The following is a 25,382-nucleotide window of genomic DNA, read 5'->3' as shown; positions in this document are numbered from 1 at the left end:
TTGTTCTGCACTCTTCTATACTATGACCTGCCTTCTTGCAGTATCTACACACCACTAATACGGAAGGTTGTTCAGGACAATATTTATCGATGTGATCGGTTAATTGACATATACTACATTTTATATGGATTTGTGTTTCGTAGTTAGTATCACGGTATGAGGCTAGTTTAAGTCTATCTGATAATAGTTTTTCAGTCTTGGTGGCCGTGTCTATAGCCATTTGTAGGGTTTGTGGATTCTCATGAGCTTCTCTTATTTCTAATTCGTCTAGTAATCCTTTGATAAATCTTAGTCTTGCGGTCTCTTTGATATTTTTCTTTAGCACTTGAGCATCACTGATAGATTCTGAGGCATCTATTGATTCTCACGCTTGTCTTAACAGATGTTTTATTCTAGCACCGTAATCTAGAACACTCTCGTTTCGCCTCTGTGCCGATTGTGCGAGGTCTAGCTGGATATCTGGGAGGTGTTGTTTAGACGCGTAGGCCTGTTTTAGGCAGTCAAGCAAATCTCGAAGAGAATCCGGATTATCTGACTCTATATATTTACTCGCGTCGCCTTCGATTTTCGTGCGAACGAGTGTGGAGAATAAATTCAGTTCTCTGGCTAAGACAGCTTGTTTTGCGCATTCTACTTTAGTTATGAATTCGGATACGGGCATATTAGTGCCATTGAACGTGGGAATCAAAGCTAATGCATCTTTAAGAGGCAGGTGCGGAAAAGTGCCTTCGGTAGCCATGTTGTAAATTTTAATCTAGGATTTGTCGACTTACAAAGTGAAGATGAAGAGGAGGAACGGAATAACATGTTGCATTCTTCCGTGAGGATGTTGGTCCAGCGATTTCGTGTCTGTAGCCGGTGATGACGTCGGTGTGCGTTGTGTCGTACTAGAAGTCGTGAAGAATGAAGATGTCGTCGTAGTAGCAGCAGGAGATAGTCTTTCAGCAATATCGATTTGGAGATACGGATTTGTCTGTGACGTTCGTGTGAATCAGAGATCGTTGATTGCGTTAACGTAGAATATGGCTTTCAGAGTGTCTTCAACACTATCACACAGTGGTATTACTTTTGTATTAACATCACTGAGCTTGCACACTTCGGAACCGGTCTATCAGATGGCACTTCATGCGTAGCACACACGTCAAATTGTATCACTGGATTTCCGGAAAGCGAAGGCCACCGCTGCCACCAATGTTACGTCCGTGAGTAGAGTTACTCCTGAGCGGTAAGAGTAAACTGGTTGACTTCGCTTTTAAGTTCCAGGACAACCGGAAATCAGGATGAGGATTGAATAACGTAGGGTTTGTTTGAGATATTACTAATATATTTATTTCGAGGCATCTCAGATGGCGGTAAAAACGAAGTGTGCTGTATAAAGCTATGTAAGAAGTCTAGATGTGACGTTGTTGAGAGTCGGAATAGGAGTGTCCCTCGAGACGTGAAACGTACGGGTGCTGAAAAGTTGTGACAATGCTAGGAGTAGGGAATGGAATATGATGAGTAAGCGCGATAGTGAATAGCGTGAGACTACGTAGAGATAAGAGGACAGGACAGAGACCATGAGATTAATGTAAGAACTGTGGGAGAGTTAGCGAGTAGGAGAAATAGAGAGAAGTGGTATGCTGGACGTAACACGGCAAAAGTTTAAATAGTAAAGTTGTTCATTTTTCAATGCTCTGCAATATTGTGTGGTCAGAAATTATATAGAATTTTTTTGTTTCTCATTTTCATAAAAAAACGGGTGTTCTCACACATCTTTCTCTATCATTTCATGATGAAACGTAATTGTTCCGACTCCAAACTTGATGATATCAGTCTACATTTGTTTTTTATTTCTCAAGAGGTCATGGAACCAGAAAGTTATTTTTTCGAACGCAAATTTTTTTATAGATTTGGACTGATTACATGTTCTTATCATAACCAAACTGTGAAGTCGACTGTTTGAAATACGTTTTATTTTTCCATGATATCCTATCTGAGATGTTTAATACCGTCATATCAGTGAATAAGGAGGCTCTATATAAACTGACTCTTGCCACATTTGAGTTAGTATTGACGGTTTCCGTTCATTAAAGTTCTCTGGTTATATGAGTGAATTATTAAAAACGTATTGAATACTGTAAAATTTTTCAAAAATGTATATCAAACCCGTGAATGTAATGCATATTTTGTCGACTTATTTTATGATGATGAGTTTGCCCGAAACACCAGTGACTGAGAATGAAATGAAATTAGCAGATACAATTAAAGAGTTTTTAATTGGAAGCATAAACACATACACGAGAATCGAAATTAAAGAAGACCAAAGCGTGGAATTTCAAGAACAATTCAAACACCATAAGCCTGAAAGTATAGAAGACAGTGAATTGGAATGGGACTCAATTACATCTGATGAGGCAGATGATTCTCAATGTACAAAAAATGAAGATGAGATTTCATTCGATTACAAGAAGAAAGCTGTGGAGTTCTGGAGAAGTCGAAAAACAAAAAATTAAAATATTCGTACAGTTGAACACCGTTTTAAAAAGTTATTTCTAAAACACAATTGAAGCGTTGGGCTCATCAAATCAATGAAGGTGGTACTTTTAAAGAAAAATTAAATGAGATATCTCAATATACTTCAAATCGCTTCATTGAAGCAACTAAATGTGGCAAGATAGTACACGATATTGTTTTGCGACGATGAGCTTTGACCGCACATAAAAATTTCACGAATTCCGATGCACGATTCAAAGCGTCAAAAAAATGGGTGAATAAGTTCAAAAGAGCAAATCGCATTACGTCTCGGAAAATTACAAAATTTATCACCCGGAAAACTATAGAAGACTCAACAAATCTTAAAAAAAACGGCCGAAGAGTTTACAAATAACATTAAATCTGTTATCAACGACCTTGGTCTGGAAAACGTTTACAATTCAGATCAATGTGGATTTCAATTTGAAATGCATTCTGGTCGCACTCTTCCAAACCAAGGATCAAAAGAAGTTAAATGCGTTGTTCAATCGATATCTTCAACAACTCATTCTTATACGATTCAACCAACGATATCCGCCGATGGAAAATTACTTTCACCGTTATATCTTGTATTAAAAGAAATCGGTGGTGACTTTGACCCACGCGTAGAAAAAACGTTGTTCAAACACACGAACGTTTTTGGTTCGGCATCGAAATCTGGAAAGTTAACATCAGGTAAGAACTATTTACATTATACATTCTTGTGGCATATTAAATATTGTGAACCAAATCAAATTAAATATTTCTTCCGTTTTTTCGACAGATCATTTCAAACAGTGGCTAACCGAAATCTATTTTCCGAATGTTGGCGACAACAGTGCGCTTTTAATCGACTCCTGGAGTAGACACTGTTCAGAAGTAGTTGATGTAGTAACTCCTTCTAACAAAAAAATTGTATTAAAAATTATTCCAAAAGGGACAACAGGACAAATACAACCATTAGATGTGTTTGGTTTTCGAATATGGAAAAATTTTGTTCGGCACTTGTCAGATACAGTAATTCTTTCCGGTAGCGATATAAATCTGCATTAAAGGAATAACATCATCAAACTGCAGTCACTTGTTCACAATGAACTGTCTTTCCCACGTTATATTAATATGCTCAAATATGCATGGTACAAAAGTGGGTACATAGAAAATACACCCCCTGAGTTCATCAATTCGGTGACGTTTGGTTTTGGAGATAATTCGGAACCACGATGTGACATTTGTGGTGGTTTAGCTGTTATAACATGTTCGTGGTGCAAAAAACTCTCGTGTCTCAAACACTTCTTTGAGGAGTATCATTATTGCAATGAATACATTCCATAATACGAAATGAAGAAACTGATAAGTGCATTGTCTGCTTTTTTCCTGTCATGGGTACTGGACATTTTAATAGATACATAATATATGAATTAGAGGTTTCTTGTAGATAAAAAAACTACGTGCATGTTAAATAAAGTTTTATATAAAATGAAAAAAAATCACGTGATACTCATTCGCTTGTACTAAAATGGATGCACAAAACTAAACTAGATGTAAAAGATTTATGAGTTATTTACGATAAGGGTGGAACAGTATATGTGGATTTACTGAACCTATATATAAATATAAACATATTCCGTTTGACGAATTTGTCAACCTCATTCAATTTTCAGGCGAAATAAGAACTTCTTCAGTGATCAAATGACGAAAAATGTATTAAAAAACACTTTTTTTTAAATGAAAAGAAATAAAAAAATTGTTTCCAATTTTCGGCTTCATATTTTTGCAGAGCACTAAAAAATTAACAACTTTGCTTTCTAAACTTTTGCCGTATCTATTTTTGTTTTGAAGATATCAGCGAAAAACGAGAAAACCACCGATTTTTGAGAATTAATTTCATCCCTTAAATAAGCAAGTGGGCTGCTTATTTTTCGTGAGCGTTTATACTTTGGTGTGAACTACAAAATATAATTTTTCTGACCCAGGTTGTTGGGGTACAGTAAGGTGACCTTTCTTGGAAGTAAGGGCCATCCCAGTTTCTTCGTAGTTTCGGACCTCGTCCTTTCTGTCTTTAAGGTTAAAAGAGCCAGACAGAATCTCCGGCATTAAATTTTATATCCCTGGCTCGAATATCATAACGAGTTTTTAATTTGTCTGAAGCCATAGAAATTCTACTTGTAGCAAAGTTGTGAATTTCTTCTACTATGGGGAAGATAATAACTATAGCAAAATAAGTCGCCAAATTCAATTGGGGATACATGGCATCGGGGGTTTTGTACATGTGAGTGGATTCGTTCACGAAAACAATCTGAGCAGACCTGCATAGGGAGCCAATAGTAATGTCGGGTTGATCGGAAACAACCGATCAACAGTTGCAGCCCTGTCATCAAATCAGCACAAATAAATTCACCTGTCTAATGGACACTGTATAAGGAAATAGTGAGGCGCGTAGCGCCGAGGTGGGGTTGGCGCGCGAAGCGCGCAGGATCGAAGCCCCTAGTTGGTCTAAATTTATGAAATTTGTTAGAGAAATTATGGATTGTTTTTCATACATATATGTGATTCATTGAAATTTTCAATATTGATGTCTGTAGAGTTTTGGAGTTGTGGAGTGATTAGCGAAATGATTGACGCCGATAATTATGGTTAACGATAACAAGAAATTAATAGATGCTTTATTAAAACAGAGAACAAACGAGGTACTGAATTTACACGATTGATTGATGAAGGTACAGAAAGCAAAAGAATGAAGCTAGCTACTTGACGCGTATGTTACGAGAGCGCAACGAAGACTAGGGTAAAGAAAGAGTGCAGGCTCGCCCCCGAGTCGAGGCCAAGGGTCGCGTCGCGCCAAAAATGCCACATGTAGGGAAATTTCCGGCGCGGTCAAACCCTTAGCCCTCGGCTAGCGAGGCAAGGCCTGGACACTCGAAGGCTAGTCGGACACGAAAATATTTCAACGGTTTTTCTCGCCAGTGGCGGGTGTCCGCCACAATGTCATAGTGGGGTTCTATAAAATGCCTCCACACGGGACAATAAACGTCAAAAGCAGTCTGCTTTAATAATTCTGTTTTCTATACATTTCTTCATACCCAGAAGAGTATACAGAAATTATCCATTTATCAATATCGATAAGCATCCACATTTTCCACTATATACATAACCTGACAGTTACACCTTCTATATAATTAGGTTTGCACCAGAAAGTACGTCACTAAGCTCAGCATGCACTGTGGAACAAACATCAGTCCAGGATACAAAGTGCGTAACAAATCGTACGTCGTAACATCGATGGCGAAGAATGAGCAAGATTCAATAGAATCTGCAGAATCTCACGAGTGTGCCACAAGAGCTGGTATGTATTGTGACGTGGTATTTCGTACCCCGTCACATGGTTCAATTATCGCACTTCCCTACGTACAAAATATCGCTGAAAATAACGAAAGCACGTCTGAGGCCAATACTCCAAAAAAAAACGACTAGTTATCTTTAAGTGAAGTTCTTTTTATTAAGCTCATTCTATTCTATTTTCTAATTTTGTAACGCTCTACGCGACCATCTACGAGACTTCCGCTTCAAGATACCAGTACACTGCCTGACAGGGGTCACGTACCAGCTCAACACCGACCACCACCAACTACGGACGAACGAATATTGCTGAAGCCACTCCCGATGGATGCCTATCTAAGTTGTGAACAGGGTCGTGCGTGATGCACAAACAGTACCTCCAACTATTTAAGACTTATCGGCCAGGAGCCGAACCACGAATCAATGCTTTTACCGCTCGGATGAATCGCCAGACGGCGTACAGGGCTGTGCGTCAAAAACACAACAAAGCCTCCCGTCGACGATACTTATCAGCCTGGAGCTGAACCGACCACGACATCTACTAAGTCGTTGTCTATCAAATAGAGGACGGTTTTCTCTTAATGAACCGTTCTATCGAGGGGCTGTGGCGTGGAATAGGCTAAACTATGCTGACCACGTGGATCTGGTGGATACAGTGTGGGGACCCGGGTCGAGGGCCATTACCACCAGATCGTTCTGGCATGAGGGCTCCGATGAGCGAGGGCCGGGATGCAGCGCCAACGAAATAGCTACAACGGGGAGTACCAGTAAAGCAAGGAGTGAAGCATAATCGGTCGCAAGTCCAAAATACCGGTACCGCGACATTCCCGCATACTACGATATCGCAATACATGAGTGGTGCGACTTCCCCGCTCATCAACGATACAGCACAGCTGATGAAAACATATCCGACCACCGCCAACGTGCCGATACCTCAATACCTGTCAGTGAAGGAGAAGAAAAACACGCGGCGAGGGATTATCGCCGCCTACCCGTAGACCCGATCAACGCAACCTGCTGGCCCAATTCGAATAAAGCAAATTTGAGGAAGAATCACGTGACAGCAGCACGACGAAAGTCAGGATCATCGCTCGTCTCGACACTCTACGTTCAGTTCTCGATTAATAAAGACGTGCTCTCGCAGTATCCAGTATTATTATCGCTATCAATAGATTCAGTTTCTCGCTTTCTTACCGCATCTTCGGTGCCGGTTTTATCTTCTTTTTACGTAACTGAGGTTGCTTTTCTATTGTGTGAAGCCACGAAATTACTTGCAATATATCGTATCTTCATCTCTCTCTCTCTCTCTCTCTTGCAGTTGGTCTGCGTGAGCCACCTGGGCTCGTACCTTATTCTCTACTACTTCTCATCTTATTATTTTCTATTTCTTATTGCAAGTAACTTCGCGACTGGTTGACTCTTACTCACGCATTGTTAGTGACTATTGCTTTATTTTATTATCTCTCTCTTCTAGAATACCTAAATATCTAATATCGCTGTATAGCAGCATGTTCTGTTAAGTTATCAATTCTTACCTTAGCTATTGAGCATTACTATTTCGTTATACTTTTTCTGATTAATTCATAACTGTTTCTTTACCTATTATCTTTGATTAATTTATCTTAGTGAGTGTACCGCGTGGGCGATCTTACATCGCCGTGCGGTCTCGCTCGTCGTTCTTTTGACTTTGGATTATTGCGCCGTATCGAATAACATCGTTTTCATTATTTTCTTCGCTAATACCGCTGATCGTAGTTGTCCGTAATCTCTTTGGTTTGTCGTATGTTGCGCATTAATTCTCTTGAGTATTATTTGTCTTAATCACGAAATCATTTTTTATCGTACCGAATATTATCTCTCTTTCTTCTCGCACTTACCGCAAACTAGAGACTACGTATTATTTGTTAGTTCCTATATTTCATAATAATTCTCTGCTTGACCTGTTTCTTTGAATTTCGTTTGTAATTAATAATTCCCTGCCTCTGTTATATCTCTGATATTTCTGGTAATGTGATAACTATTACAATTTTTGTATTTCGCATGGTTCTTACAATCTCTTCTCATATTTTATGGCTTGCTTGATCAATGCTTAATTCAAGTACCTTATATCTTTCTCTGTTCTGCCTATTCATTATAAAACCGTGTTAATTATTACCTGAAATCATAGTATCGCGAGCCTACGCATATCTCTCGTTTATTCTAAAAACGTTCTGTTATTTGTTAAGTCTCTCGCTTAACTTTTCCTGGCTTTAAATTAATTATCTCACCTATCTTATTTGTATCTAAATCTCTTCAGTTGTGTGCTTGTTATTGATATTTATCGCTTCTTGGTCAATATATTTGATGCTATTTCTGCTTCACCTGTTTCTTATCTTATCTATTGGATTCAACCCCTCCCCTCTACCGTTATCTTGTCTATACTGAGCAAGCTGTGCAAAACCGTCGTAGAACCTGATCTTGTCTTGGTCTATATCTTTTTTCTAATTATCTATTTTCTGACGCATGTGTGTCTGGCGCCCAACAATCATGTGTCTCTCTTTCATTATCTCTCAATATCTAATTATTCAGGTTAGTAACTGCGCCGTAAGGTAACCAATCTACATATAATCCTGAAACAATTGGTTACAGTATATACAAAGCAATACGTTTTGATGTAAAATATGTGTGAAGTATCTTCAATTAAGTATCTTGGCTGACAGCTAGATGCAAGTATAGTATTGCCTCTAATGTGGGTTCACCAATAAAGCGTAGATCTGGCATCTACAGAAATCAACTGCTACTGGCAAAAAGCGAAGGACAAGGGTTGGAATATGCAGGAAACTAAGCTATCATTGAACAACGCAATTCGAAAACAATCTGTCAGCTGTGTGGCACATGATGCAAAATATATTCGCCATTCTGTACAACAAACAAGTTGCTGTACAAGCATTTGCTGGCCTTGGTAATCCCTTTCTGAGCTTTGTTACCCCCGAAAGTTGATTGCATTGTATTCTGTGCTAGCTACACTCAGATCTAGGCTGGTACGGTTTCTGTTCATTCGTTTATCATCAGAGAGGTTGGATATTTTTGTGCTACACAATGCAAGCTATATGGTCCACAGATCACTTGAAGACTATTTATGGTTTAATACATTCTTCGAGACATAACTGAGTGAAAGCATGTATGAAATGTATAGTACTCTGTTTTACGTCATCTCAATTTCTATCTATCCTGAATATTAACACATGCTTTCTATATTTTAGACACTGAAAGCTTTGACTGAAGCAAAATTGTTGTGACATGTGCATAGGCAGCTAGTTTTTCAAATATGAACGAACCAAACGCAGGATCGAACATCAGCAGCGAGGGACTATTCACTTGTGGAATTAGTTCCAAATCACTGGAAATCACTGGAATTCGAGTTGTACTTTGATAGTGAACATCACGTGAAAATCGGTAATATGCTGAACATTTTGAAACGTTCATGGGAAATCCATACTAAATTTCAATTTCTGTATTGATTCATAGATTCTATGCCTTGTCATAAGTAATAGAGTGTGAAATAAGTTTTTCACCAGTAATAACCGCCTTGTCCAAGAGTAAGAGACAAAAGTTTCGTCAGTTGTGTGGTGAACGTTTCTCCTACCAAAAAGTTGATATTTTACTAATGAAATCAAAGTTTGGTTTCTCGTTAACTTGACATTCGTCGAATGCAGAATTAACGTACATTTATGTATGTCAATAATTTCTACTATTGAACCTGGTTAGAAAATGCGCGCTGAGAAAACAGAGTTGAAAGAGCGTGAGGTCCGGAAGATGTAAGAGGATATTGACGAAATATCGACTGACCTAAAAACATTCAATGTTGATTTCAATAATTGTTGTAAGAAATAAAATTCTCCATATTTTGGCTGAACAAGAATGTCGCAGGCATCCAACCGCCTAAGAAGAGGTCGTTCGCCATTATGGGTCCTGTGACAGAATGATCAGAATAAAATGCAGTATTTTTTCGGATATTTCTTTTGACTTTTGATAGTCATTACTCCTATGAGATTGTTCGAAAAATTTTTGAAAAATATCATACTGCGTTCTTGTGGTCCTACTACACCTTTTTTGGAAACAAATCATACGAGGGTCAAAACTTGGTCCAGTCGACATGGAATGCTCCATGCATTATACCGGGTTATTTCGTACAAACTAAGCATACAAAGTCATCGTACAGTCTGCTCTCGTAATAGTGTCGCTCCTAATAGTGCCGCTTCCCCTTATTCTCATTCGAACGTAACCCCCACCACGGGCTCACTTCGGGTTTCATATTCGTCTCTCTCAATAGTGCCAAACGCTGGCTCAATGCAATAGCGAATAATTCTGTGCTTTAAATTGAAATTATTGTCATTATTTTTTTAATAATGTTATTTCGTTATAAAATTCATAATATAGTAATAATATCATCAACAAAAAATGTCATCAATTTCGATTATTATCATTAAAATAATAATTGATTTTATTTAAAAAAATAGGGATTATATACATTTGATGATTTTACTATATCAATGTGTATTTTTAACACATTTTATGGAATAAATGGGAATACATGTGATAAGTTTTCTTAAAATGATGAAATTTAGAAAAAGAAATTGAATTTAGAAAATCAAAACAATCCATTTTTATATGCTAAGGAAAACGAATATACGTAAATATACACGAGTAGTCACAGTTTACCCGGCGCGGCGGCACTATTACGAGAGCGCAACGAGAACTCCAACAGCGTGAACGCGTGTCAGTTGTGGGGGTACCTGAGTTCCAAGAAAAATACACCCCTTGAGAGTGGACTGTACATAAGAATTAAGTAGCATGCTCGTTTGTAACAATTAGTACGGCAAACTGTTACCACTAGTGGCTCTTTGATTGTTCACACGAAAGTGTCTTGCTTTATATATTCTACCTCATTCTGAGCAGTTTACAATGAATGAGTTGTGATATGAGGACATATAATAGAAAAACTCACAAATTGATGCCGTCAAATCCTGCTCCGATTCCCACATGATTGACGCCCGCGACACCTCGTATGTGATTTATGTGGGCTGAAATAATAAATGTTCGTATATTAATGAGACAGACTACACGCACTCATACTTGTGACGCAAAGTCGTATGCACGCATGTTGTTTGGAAGGTGTGAGTGGCCAACACCAAGCATGATTTATATTGCATACTGCATACGAGTTTTTTCACAACGACTGCGGTGTGTCGCTTTTTTAGATGTTTTCGAATTTTATTGGTTAGGAATATACATGCAATTAATTGAAGAGAACATTTTTCGATGAGAAGAATTAACGGACGATCGCGGAAGCCGAACCCGGGACCAGAAAAGGCCCATCCGTGAACGTATACGCACAGGCGTCTCCGCTATTGTTACAATAATCCTTCTCATACAGTAGCGCTCAAAAGTATTTTGACAAAGATAGTAATTGAGTTGATTACATGCAAGTATAAACCACAAAAAACAATAATATTATTTGGTGAAAGAAATACGATATTCTCCATAATTGTTTAAAATTAACTCTTGATTGCTCGAAAATAAAGTGAAAGTAAAGAAAAGTCAGAAAAAAGATTGATCAAAGTAATTACTAATTTCATATTATCAAAATACTTTTGAGAGCTACTGTATATCCAGTGCACCTCTCCCTTAGGGAAAAAAAAACCCCAATTTTACACCCAAAATAACCCCCAAAATAACCTACAACCTCTAAGGGGTAAATTCGTAACCCTTGATTCAGGGTTAACCTCGAAATCGAAGGTTTACTCCCAAATCGAGGGTGGACCTCCCAATTGTAACGAATTTCTTATATTGGTAGGTCAGGTGCTATAAACGCATAATGGTAAAGTAAATCTTATAATTATATAAATGGTTATACAGTTAAAATTGGCGAGAAATATTGATGGGACGTGAAATAAAACAAGACAAACATAAATATTTAAAAATAACTCTTATCTTTCTGAGGCGTCGTACGATAAAAATAAATGTTTGTCCTTTATGTTGAGTCGTCAGTCCTTATATAATATATACTTTGATCAATCTGATAATTGGTGTCAGAATTTTCTTAAACTTTCCCAACAGGGTTCGAACGGATGACACAAAACAAATAAATAAATAATTGAAATTCTGTCTCCATGCTTATATGTTAATTCGAGTTGTTATATTGATTATTGATGTAAAGGACTCTACGGATACTGATTGACTGACCATCGTCGCAGCCTCACGATGATCGACAACACACGTATATGTGTGAACATATTGTTGTGACGCGATGACATCCAGATTCTTACAAAATCGAGGATTTATTTTGAAAGAATTCTCGAGTCAAGAGCTTATTATATCATTTTACTGGGATTATAGATGTAACGGTATTACAAAAGTGCATTACACACCATTATTCAATACAATAGAAACTGACTCATTAAGAAGTTGTCTGGTAATTTCTCATTTGATATCTTGAGGCAATCATACACATATATTATATATGCATTTGGATATTCATTTTTATCATTGAATGCCACGAAAATGATATATTAACATTATTGAATTCTTGTATATCTATACGAATTCACGTTTAATATAAAAGGAGGTATAATGTATCCCCACGCAGAAGAACAATCGTAAATAAAATTTAATATACGTATGCATAATTCATATAGCCATGAAGAATTATCTGTACCCGTTGCATTTCATTCATTATTATATTATGATGGAGATGTATGCCTAGATGTGCATACACCATATGAAAATATATAAAATATTCAGCTTCGATAATTTTCAGATAATTTCCAAGAACGATCATATAAAAAATCACTAAGAAAATCGAAGAGGGTCAATGTTTACGATTCACCAAGTTGACATGGGAATCCCCATATATAGTGTAGTTTATGATTTCAAATTTCAACCCTGAAAAAACTGAGTAGTATTCTTTTGGAGCGTTGCATAATGGCATGCAGGATAAGTAAAATGCAATATCAATAGTGATCTTTATATTATATTGTAATATGTTTGGCGTCTCCTTGAGCTTATAGCGTGGATGTATGCCTGAGTGCGCTGACGCGAGTTCTCGATCATTGATATGTGTGTGCCGTTCATGCGGGTGGCTGACCATTGAATGTCGTCCCAGATAACAGAACTAGGCAAACCGGCCTCAGTGCCGGATCGTTCATTCCTAGTTACCTTGTTTTATAATTTTACTTTCGTATACCTGTTGGTTATTTTGTTTGATAATTTTACTTTCGTATACCTGTTGGTTACTGACAATAACACGTTTTCAGGTGTCCCCCTCCGATTTCGATGAAACTCTGGTATGTTATGGAGGGTCAAAATCGATGATATACGTATTTTTTTTATGGGCCCAAACTCATTTTAAAGGGGTGCAACACCCCTCCAAAGTTGACCACCTCCCAAGATGATTTTTTTGTTTTGCATACAAGGAGGGGATTTTGATAACTAATAATGATAGTAATAAATACCTTGTCAAAAGTGATGAAAAACACACTTCGAATATTCTCAAGAACTCTTTATTCTAGGGGTTAACTTGTATATACAAAGTTCATTTTTTACATTACGAACAAGATGTTCATCAAAGCTCAATGAATCCAACAGTACTGTGAAGAGCATGCATGAATACAGAATACGTGCTTTCGATTTTTCCCAAAAACTGAATTCTTATCGACTTTTTTCCCAATATTGCGGATTATGTCTAGTATTTAGCCATGAATCATTGAATAACATTGTTTGAGGCTCGCATTCATTTTGGCATCGCTCTCTTATCATTTTACTGTTTTATCAATTTTTTTCAAGAAACGTAAATATTTTGCATTTTAAGCAGACTATCAACTACTCGAAAATTCGATGTGTGTCATATGTAAACAAGTCACATCTCTACTTGAATTAATTCTATGGCACAGATATTTGAGGGGTAAGGGCTGGGAAAAAGATCAACAAAAAACAAGTAGTGATTATTAGCCATTTTGCATTGAAAAAATGGATGAAGGAATTTTTTTTTTTGTTACTTTGATTCATACACTAAATACACCTGTAAATAGTTTTGTAAATAAATTGCGTTTTTATACAATACAAAATTGTTGAATATGCACATGATTCCTCTACCGTGGCCACACCCTTTAAACAAAAACAAGTTCCAAGTTTATCTATAGATCGCTTTATGGATGATAGTCGGTGCAATAATGATATTCATCAAAAAAATGCTGTAGGCAAAGTGATTTTTTACACCAAGAACATCTGATTACTGCGACATTCGTGCAACCTTCGATTTCACAATTCGGATGAGATGACTGTCCAAATGCAAAATCGACGGGGTTATCAAATTCATCAGGTTTTTTTGCAATGAACCCGCTTTCATGCCACTCATAACGAAACAAATTATGATATCGCGGAGATGACAGTCGGTTGTGAACTAAAGACTGTAATTTTATTATATTATTCCTTAAATGTAAATTTAAATCATAATCAAGAAGAACTACGGTGTCTGAAAAATGACGAATATAATTTTTCCATATACGGAAGCCGAAAACATCGAGAGGTTGAATTTTTCCAGTGGTTCCTTTCGGTATCAATAAAGTCGTCAACTTTTTGTCTGGGGGTGTCGTCTCTTGCACAACTCTAGAATAATGCCCACTCCAAGAATCAATTAGAAGTAGACTCTTCAGTCCCACTTTTGGGATAAACACTTCTTCTAACCACATCTTGAAATGCTCTGTAATGAATCATTGTGATTAATACCGTTTGAATATATGCAGCGCGAAACAAGAATTATTATACCCGAAGTAAGTTTTCCTGATTTGGAAGCTGTGATGAAAACATTTGGCGGTCTGAATGAATGTTGTTCAACTATAGGTCCGAACGTTCCGGATGGTTCTATTAAAACAATAAATAAAGGAGATAATAATTTTCCGTCCGCTAAAATTGTAGGCTGTATAGAATAACTGTGCGTTGTTGAAGTTACTGATTGTACTATGCACGACGATTTTTTAGTTCCTTCTTCCGTTAACGTTCGTCCAGAATAAATCGCTATTTGGAAACCACTCTGATCAGAATTATATATATTTTGTAATCCATATTCGGAAACATAAGGTTCAACTCTTTACAAAAATTCTTCAGCACTCTTGTGTAAATATTCACTATTTTCCCCTGATTTTCGCGTGACGAATTTATTGATTTTTCTGCTAGTAATGCGATGGATCTTCTTAAAGTGAAGTAACCACGTTGGCGATGCTATAAATCAAAAATCCTTATGACTGACAAGTCCTTGAGCCTGTAAAGCTCATCTTCGCAGATCCGTATCATGAACAATCAAGCCTGCGTCAATGGCATTTTTCATATTCTGCAATGTATACTCTGATATGCGAGCCAATTTGTCCATGTATGTCCCTCCCTGGTTGATTTGGTGTGCCCAACGATGCAATCGTCGTACTGATTTGACTTTTTTATATCTATGAAAAACCGTATAAATTGAGCGATTTTTTTTCGTCTTTGCACACCTCCAATATTCAACAGCTCTTCTTTTATAATCGAAACTTAAAGGTTTGTCATCTTCGGAACAGCTGTCTTCAGGTCCTTCGGAAGGCACCTGAAAATCTGCATCCTCCACTGCGAACGTTTCAAGATTTTTGCTCTTCAAAGTCAAGAGAATTTTCCTCAATCATTTCCACACTATTATATTCTGTCATGCTTTGTAATAGAATGTTTTCGAAGATCGATACTATTTCACGTTCATCATTTGTTAACGGGGACTCGGGTATATTCATTACTTCAAATGCTGCCCACAGAAGTTTGATAACGTTTATTGGATTCACTTTCATTGTAAACGTGAGAAGAAATTCAATAACTGCTCGAAGTTCTGTTATTAACGCATTAACAAGCACTGAACGGTCTCACAACTTTTCATATTGAAAATATCCGAAAGATACGCGTAATCGTTAAAAAAAATATCTGTTCCATAGAATTAATTCAAGTAGAGATGTGACTTGTTTACATATGACACACATCGAATTTTCGAGTAGTTGATAGTCTGCTTGAAATGAAAAATATTTACGTTTCTTGAAAAAAAATGATAAAACAGTCAAATGATGAGAGAGCGATGCCAGAATGAATGTGAGCCTCAAACAATGTTATTCAATGATTCATGGCTAAGTACTAGACATAATCCGCAATATTGGGAAAAAAGTCGATAGGAATTCAGTTTTTGGGAAAAAATCGAAAGCACGTATTCTGTATTCTTGCATGCTCTTCACAGTGCTGTTGGATTCATTGAGATCTGATGAACATCTTGTTTCCAATGTAAAAAATGAACTTTGTATATACAAGTTAACCCCTAGAATAAAGAGTTCTTGAGAATATTCGAAGTGTGTTTTTTATCACTTTTGACAAGGTATTTATTACTATCATTATTAGTTATCAAAATCCCCTCCTTGTATGCAAAACAGAAAAATCATCTTGGGAGGTGGTCAACTTTGGAGGGGTGTTGCACCCCTTTAAAATGAGTTTGGGCCCATAAAAAAAATACGTATATCATCGATTTTGACCCTCCATAACATACCAGAGTTTCATCGAAATCGGAGGGGGACACCTGAAAACGTTTCCTTGTGAGTTTTATAATTCTATTTTCGTATACCTGTTGGTTACTGTGCTTATGATTTTATCTGCATATGCCTGTGAGCTGAGGTATTATAATTTTATCCACGTAGAGCTGTCGGTTCCTGTGATTTATTCTCTTATCTTTATATACCTGTCGGTTACTACACTTTTTATTATTTTATCGTTATATACCTGTTGGTTACTTCGTTTTATTTTTATAATTTTATTTTTGTATACCTGTAGATTACTGACATTATACAATTAGTGAATCCTGTTTCTTTTTATATACAATCAGACCGCTTGCCAATGCACATTCGTTGACGGAATGTCATAATGCATTTGGGAATCTTATTTATTTGAACGTTTCTCCTTTTCTTATCAGGTACCTGATGACTCCGTGCTCATTCATTTAATCGTGTTTTTAAACAACCAAATACCAAAAAGAAACAAAAAGCATAGAAGAAATTATTATAATATGATGCGATGGCTTAATTCCAGCGAGCTGCTCGAAAGTTGATTCAAATTGAATCATCGGTTTTGCTCTAAATAATATATAGATAGATCATTTCATATGTTATTGAGAATAATAGAACTTCGACGAATATCATAAGAATTACCTTCGAATTTTGACAGGTTATATTACCCTGCAATGAAATCAAGGGTTCACCACCAATCTTTTACATATTATATTTTCCCGTTGACACCCAAATTTTTGAGTTTACCCTGAAGAAAGGATCGGTGTATCCCTTGGGGTTGCAGGGGACAATTCCCGCAATGTTGATAGTTCACCCTCACATTTACCATCAGTTAAATTTTGGGAATATGAATTACCCTCATCGTTATAGGTGTATCTTCAACGTCGAGGGTTCACCTTCATGTCTTGAGGATTGAACCCTCAATTGTTAGGAACTGACCTTTATCGTTAAGGGTTTACCTTTCACGTTAGAGGTGTACCTTCAACGTTGAGGCTTCACCTTCCACGTCGAGGGTTCACCTTCAACTCTTGGGGATGAACTTTCAATGGTTGAGGGTCTATCTCCAATAGTTGGAGATTAACCCTCCATTGATGATGGTTGACCTTCAATTTTTGGGGGTGAACCCCTAAATTTAGGGCTTCATCCTCAACTTTCAGGGTAAACTCCTAAATTTTGAGGCTTGCCCCCAAAACTTGAGGGTTTTTACCGTGAGGGGTGTTCTTTTGCTGAATGCAAATTTTGTATTTATGATATTATTGACTACAACGCACTTATACTCACAAGAAAGGTATCCCAGCCCTAACTTTACGATTTGATTTATTTTGTAAATTGTTAAAGTGGACTAAAAACTGAGCGACACATATTTTTTTGTATCGGCCATGAAACACTTCAAAGGCGTGAAACCATCCTTCAAAGTGAGGCATGTCAAAGGACAATTTGGCAGTTTCACCCACAAGAATATAGTATTTTTTCACCAATCCAACTGAAGAAGTTTTCTCATGAAGAGAAATGGAAAATGAATATTTCTCGACAAAAAAAAAAAATAAATAAATAAATTAAGAGGGTGAGCCAGCCCTAAATATAATTACATGTGTGCAAAAAATTATGAAATTCGTGTCTAAAAATCTGGAAAAAAAGATGACAATGCATCCGAACACGAAGGAAATATGACATATAGTTGGATATTCCTGAAAAAATTATAAGAGGGGTTACTACCCTTGCACGCCGTTGATCTTGCGTTTACGTGAGAAAATAATCAAATTCAAGTTTAAATATGTGAAAAAATATACGATGAAAAAAATATAATATACGATAAAAAAGTAGTATAACAAGGCCGGTTCTGAGTACAAACACCTTCTTTATCGACCAAGCCGCCTATCCGCCGGCCAAACCGCCTATCTGTACATCCCAGAGCGAAACCTTGAAGGTTACCCTCCCCCCCATTGAATAAAACGTGCTCTGCCAACCGCTCGTCGGTGAGAAAATCTCCCATGATCGTTGGTAAAGAATCCCCCAGATAACCATGATCGTCGGTAAAAAATCCTCCAAATGACCATGATCGTTGGTAAAAAATGCCTGAAATTGCCGTGGTATTAACCCTTCTGGGATAAATTGTGATCTTCGTCGGTAAAGAAAATCATGCCATCGAGCGGGATCGATGACTGCATTACTCAGCGCACTCCGTGAATCCTCAGGCGTTCGAACGGACCCCGTGGATCCTCGAACGTTCGACCGAGAATCCTGGCATGTGTCAGGTTTTGAGAGCTTCGAGAAGATTCTCCGGCGATCGAGAGGCTTCGAGGGCGGAGGTGTGACGTTGGGAGGCTCATGCAACGGCCTTGAACGAATCTAGGCTGACAAACAATTCGTCCGACGTGTTTCGACTCGACGTTGAGCGCCATGCGGTCAAAGGATTTCGGTGCGACTTTAAATTCTGAACGACCCGCTCTGGCCTTGAACGAATTTCAGGTCAACAAACAATTTTTGGAATCGTACGACGAAAACAATACTCGGAATTGTCCGACGAGTTTTGACTTGACGCTGAGCGGCCCGTGGTCGAAGGATTTCGGTGCGACGTTGAATTCTGGACGGTTCTGAAATTTGTATGCGGCTGCTTCGACGCTGAACGAATGTAGGCTGACAAACAATGCATTCGACAAGTTTCGACTTGACAGCGAGCGGTCTGGGACCGTGAGAAAGAGCTTCTTTGACCTTGAAAGATTCTCGGAATCGTAGGCCGACGAACAACGCGTTCGACTAGTTTCTACCTGACGGCGAGCGGTCTGCCGACGACGGATTGAGGTGCGACGTCAAATTCTGGATGGTTTTGAAATAAACTCTTAACTAGCAGGACAGACATTCTGAATTAAAGGTTGATATTGACGATGACAAATATTTTATTGAAAAAAAACAACTCAAGATTACAGTTTTACGTGAATTCAGGAAGGAAGTTCCTGACCAGGAGGTAGATTGAAGATGAAGTTTGTCGAAATTCCGGTCGGGAAGAAGAAAGTTTAATACTTTGAAAGACGTGAGAATAAAAATCGACGTTTCGGCCGGGCCCTGCCGACCATCCTCAGGAATAATTTCTATAATAATTAACAAAACAGGATGCTTCAACACAACGATTCTGAATTGAGAGCATGAAAATATGTTCAAACGAATATTTGTTGTTGTACAAAATCGGTGAAAAATTAAACAGTTGCAAGAAACTTGTCTGAGTGACAGTTTTAGGTTAAGTGTCAAATTTTGAAGAAAGGTTAATAAGAGGAAAAATTGGTTGATGAGAAATGAAATATGTCAGAAAAATGCTTAATAATAATGTGGGAATTGGAATTGGAAAAAAGGTCAGTTAAATTTGAAAAGATTACTCACAAAAAATGACGACCAGTACATGCTTAGGTGTTGTTAGTAGTACAGCATTTCGGACGGAAGTGAAGGTTAGCGGGAATCGATCCGTAAATCTATGTTGATCACGTGTGATCTTGATCTATGTTCGAAAGTCATGGAATTCAAAGGCAGGTGACCAATCGGAGTAAGGGGCGCCACGATTTGAAAACACGATTATGTAAACTAGAGAATGTTGGAGTATAAGTGGCTAAGATGTTCAATATCTGTACGTTTGTCAACAGAGTTCCTTTTGTTCTTAAAGATATGAATCATTTCTTTGATGATACGTTTATACCAGTTCGGTTCTGTAGCTAGGGTTATAGAGTTATTGAAATCGAAATTGTGCCCCAGGCTCAAGGAGTGATCTGCTAAAGCGCATCTGTCAGTGACATGGCATTTGATATTAGAACGATGGCCAGAAATTCTATTTTTCAGATGTTGTGACGTTTGTCCAATATAACTCATGCTACAGTCTCGACATGGTATTTTATATACACAGTTAATTTTCTCTAAATTAGGAGTTACAGATTTAAGATGAGAAAACAGAGACAGTTTGGTAGTATTAGATATTCTAAAAGTAATTTCAATTCCCTCGTCATTAAGAATTTTTTTGATTTGGCTAGATAGATTTTCAATATACGGTATAGAGATAGAGTTTTTAAATTTATCCTTAACATCAGTTGGATTGTTGGAGTCTAAATTCCAATCAATCGAGTTGTACATTTTATCTACTCTATACTTTTTGATATCATTAATGAATTTTATAGGGTAGCCATTGGAAATGAGAGTTGTTTCTACAAGTTTTAAATTCTTTTTAAGGAATTGAGGGTTTGAGATTCTAAGGCAGCGATCGAATAAGGATATAGCGACAGATTTTTCATGTTTAATGGGATGATGTGAGTTAAAGTGAATGTATCTCCCAGAACAGGTTGGTTTGTGGTGCCAATCTAAAATTATGGTGTCATTGTGGTTAATCACCATAGTGTCTAGAAAACTGATTTTACCACCTTTTTCCAACTCAAAGGTGAATTGAATACGTGGGTGAAAGTTGTTAAACTTATTAAGAAGGAGTTGTAGGTTTTCGTTCTTGACACACGTTATAATATCGTCGACGTATCGATAGTAAAAAGGTAGGCTGAAAGGAAGATTTGAAATGATTTTTTTTTTCAAAATGTTCCAGTACTAGATTCGCTACTACTGGGCTAATTGGTGAGCCCATTGCTACGCCAAAAATTTGTTGGTAGAATTTATCTTTGTAGGCGAAATAGCATGAATCTAAACAAAGTTTGGTGGCCGCTAGGAATTCTTTTTTATTAATGTTGGTGTGAGATTTCAAATTGGGCCAGTTTTTACTGATAATCGATATTGCTAGATTGGTTGGAATGTTGGTAAACAGTGATTTGACATCTAGGGATACTAACAGGTGATCAGGAGGGATTGTTTTGCCCCTGATTTTGTTTACAAAAGACCAAGTGTCCTTGATGTGATAGTCTGATGTACCTGTTATGTTTGATAAGACACAAGAACAAAATCTCGAAATTTTGTAGGTGGGAGAATTGATGTTAGAAACAATCGGTCTGAGAGGAACATTTTCTTTATGAACTTTAGGTAGAAAATATATTTTGGGAGGAAGAGAATTGTACGTTTTGAGGTGTTTAGCAGAGTTGGAATCTATAAATTTTTTCTGTTGCCATAGACTTATCATATCGTTGACTTGTTTTTGTACTTTTAAGGTGGGATCACGAGAGATAAGAGTATAGGTAGTCGAGTCATTAAGGATATCCTGGCATTTTTGTTCAAACTCCATCTTTTCCATGACGACTGTAATGTTACCTTTGTCAGCATCGGTGACTACTAGGTGGTTATTTTGTTTTAAAAATTCTTTGGTTTGTTTAACTTTGGAAGTTATTTGAACGTGAGATGTGGGAGGATTTTTGCCAAGTCTGTTGCCAATGAGTTGGCTAATATTTGATCTTACTTTATCTTTGGTGATTCCACTTTTGTTAATGAGAGCTAATTCTACTCTGCTTACAATATCATCAATAGGTAACTTAATATTATTATATGGTAAACCATGATTAGGACCGAGTGATAAGGTATCCTTAATTTCAGAAGGTAACTCTGTCTTAGATAGGTTAACTAACCAATTGTTAGTGTGAAACTCTTTAGGAGTATGTATAGACTTGAGTTTGTTAAATTTTATAATATTATCTGTCTTGATGGCATTGAATAAACGATTGGCCTTCTCTATATCCAAGTTGAGATTTTTATAATCTAAGTTAGTGAAATGGTTCGAAAAGAAAAAGTTGATATTATGATTAAGTTTTTGGATTAACAGCCTTTCCTGTCGATAACATGTTTTAATTTCGAGCGATAGACACTTGTGTTGAAAAAAGCGTAATGCTTTGATGAAGGTTTTTTCGTTTGTTAAATGTTGAAGGTTTTTGATTTTAAATTTTAGAAAGTTTGGAATAATACCAAATTGACGGCATTTAAGAAGGAACACTTTACGGTTTTTGATACGTGCTAGTTTTTGCCGGTAGTTCCAGATCTTCTTGGTTTGTGAGTGATTTGTAGAGGAAGGTGATCTCAGGTTAGAAGTGCGGTATGAAGTAGAATCACGGTGGTACGAGACGTCCACGAAGCCGTTTCGATGCATTGTATTTAGGAAGGAAGTTCGTGACCAGGAGGTAGATTGAAGATGAAGTTTGTCGAAATTCCGGTCAGGAAGAAGAAAGTTTAATACTTTGAAAGAGGAAAAATTGGTTGATGAGGAATGAATTTTTTCCTCTTATTAACCTTTCTTCAAAATTTGACACTTAACCTAAAACTGTCACTCAGACAAGTTTCTTGCAACTGTTTAATTTTTCACCGATTTTGTACAACAACAAATATTCGTTTGAACATATTTTCATGCTCTCAATTCAGAATCGTTGTGTTGAAGCATCCTGTTTTGTTAATTATTATAGAAATTATTCCTGAGGATGGTCGGCAGGGCCCGGCCGAAACGTCGATTTTTATTCTCACGTCTTTCAAAGTATTAAACTTTCTTCTTCCCGACCGGAATTTCGACAAACTTCATCTTCAGTTTTACGTGAAATTCATAGTGCTAATATATGAGTGTAATTACGTGTTTCTCACTCAACGGTATCGTACCCATGATTTAGGCGACGGGAATGAATAACTGTTCGAGTAGATACCGATTGTCTTTTGTGTTTGAGTAAAAAATTTCGTAGTAACAATACGTTTTGAGTTGCACAGTTTGGACGTAATATAGCATGATGCGTACAGTTTGAATTAGTATCCCAAATTTTATGCAATTTCTGGAACGACGGACAACCCAAATCCATCAATTCAACGACTTCAACTTTTTCACCCAGAATTTTCCGCAGCCAACTTTTTTTTCTCCAAACCTTTCGCGTAAACTGTTGAAGCATTACGCAGCGACATACATTCGATGGTGAAGTCAAGTTTCTCGGAAGGTAAATCACCACCTTCCCAGGATAGTCCATGATAATTCCGTGACAGCCAAAAATTTTTGCTTTTGAACGGAGCGAGTAAACGATTCCAATCGTACGGAGGTTCAAAGAGAAAAATTGACGGGTTGGTATATTCGTCGAGTGACACAACAGACCACTCTTCTGGTGTAAAACTGGGACCCGGTCTTCTGAATCCTGGTACGTCGACTGTGTACCAGTGGAGAAGTTATTTTTAGCCTAAAATTAGATACAAATATCGACCGGTTCAGATTTCAGAGCCTTGTCTTATTTCGAACAGTCGATGAAAATCAAAGGTTCGTACTATAGAATTTCGCTCTCCGTCAACAGAGGCTCGGGTTCTTTGCCGTAACAGGTGGCTTGAAAGTTTGTGTACATCTCGTACAGTGATGCAAAGCGATTCTGACCTATGACCCAGTTCAGGTTACCGTACAAATAATACTCGGAATTCAAGAAGAACTTGACGTCAGTAATGTTACAGTAATCAAAATGATTGGCATTTTTGCCGGCTTGTTTTTTGATTCGTTTAAAAACCGAGCATGACAAATCGCGGTTTTTTTCAGATGGGTGGACGTTTTCACAGTCCAAACATGTTTCGTGGTTGCCGGTAGCAAAGGATATTCGTACAACTCCCAACTGCGGAAGCTCATGGTGACAGGTGTATCTTTCTCAATGAAATTCAACAGTGCAATTTTTCGTTGATTCAAGAGCTTCACGTAGGGTATTAACCATTTCACCTGATCGATCACGATTCTAAAGTCTTCGTCTTGATTTTGAACGATGGCATTTGAATCACTTTTTGATCTTGTAACAATCAGCTCGTGTTTCGCGTTAACGATGATCCTGCGATAGTCTTCAGTGAAGCCCAATATCATGCTCAACGGAATAACTACATCAGAGTTGCCATCGGCATCAGTTAATTTTTTCGTTTTCGGAACATCGAGCCATCCAGCATTTTCCACAAGCCAACTTTGACCACGGTTAAGCGAAGCGAAACCTTTCAGCAGGCTGGTCAGACCAACTTTTTTACATTTATCAATCTCCACAGCGTTTAGATCGTACTGTACATCTTCAAACAAATGGCAGACGACGGTATTGACTAAAGTTGTGATCGCCGCTGCAGTGCCGTACGATATGAGCAATTTTCCAGAGATGTGCAACGATCTCTTGCTCGGCAATACGCATAAATCCCGATGCTGAACGCTTATTCGTATCTCATCACTGTTGTTGAAAGTTGAAGATGCGTACGGTTTGTGTGCGTGTATTTCTCACTGAGCGATTGATTAGTCAAAGACGACAGGTGTTTGAATGCTCAAAATTTCCTCCTCCATGGTACGTAGCAGGCAACAAAACAGCAGAATCGCAGTTTTCATTAAGGGATATTCCTTTTTCAAAAAGTGTCAGCTTTAGAAACAAAGCTATCAGGAACTCCACGTTTCGACGTGTTAGCGGTTCGGGAATCGATCGATGACTGACTTGATCGGGATATGTTGACTGACTAATATAACTCTTTATGGACAATTTGTTATATACAATACCCTTTTGTATTTTGCGATTTGATGTGCTGTCTTACAGTTATAACTTCTCTGGAAAAATTCACCAGGTTCCGTCTTGATCGACTAACCGGAGCTGTATGTGATCTATGGTCTTGACGGTGATCGGAAGGTGAATGACGTGCGACGGCACTTCCACGATCTTATATCCCGGCGGAACGATAGGAAAAAATTCGTAAATAGTATGCACTTTGCGCTCGTTGACGTAGGCACTCGTTATAATGCTGCTTTCGACTCGCAACGCGTTGACCTTGAAAATAGCTACAGGCATATCCGAATGGTGAGTTTGGTTAGTTGCCAATACGTGCGGTGTAAATCCGAGAAGCTGACCAATAGAATCGTCAGGTTCTAAATTTACGAAATGGTTACATTTGATTTCACTGCATAACGTATTATTGTCAGGGTTTATGCTGATTTCAATGTTGGTATTTTTTAACGCGTCTTGAACATACTTTTCAATCTCCTCAATTCCGTAGCTGCCAGTGAATATAGTGACTACCTCATCGGCCACGTATAGT

The 25,382-nt window shown here is 37.6% G+C and overlaps 1 protein-coding gene across 3 annotated transcripts in view; it reads right to left on the bottom strand.

Annotated features, from left to right (window-relative positions):
* LOC124185018 (dipeptidase 1-like) overlaps window positions 1-25,382 on the bottom strand; it is a 1,685,273-nt gene that overhangs the window by 244,271 nt on the left and 1,415,620 nt on the right. For all 3 annotated transcript variants that reach the window (XM_046575303.1, XM_046575304.1, XM_046575306.1), the window contains exon 11: window positions 10,817-10,892. In XM_046575303.1, coding sequence (XP_046431259.1) covers window positions 10,817-10,892 — 76 coding nt within the window. The remainder of the gene's footprint in view (window positions 1-10,816; window positions 10,893-25,382) is intronic.

The sequence above is a fragment of the Neodiprion fabricii genome, chromosome 6, assembly GCF_021155785.1.
Source record: "Neodiprion fabricii isolate iyNeoFabr1 chromosome 6, iyNeoFabr1.1, whole genome shotgun sequence".
Lineage (NCBI taxonomy): Eukaryota > Metazoa > Arthropoda > Insecta > Hymenoptera > Diprionidae > Neodiprion > Neodiprion fabricii.
Note: the sequence above shows the minus strand (reverse complement) of the source record. Positions and strands in the feature narration are given on the sequence as shown.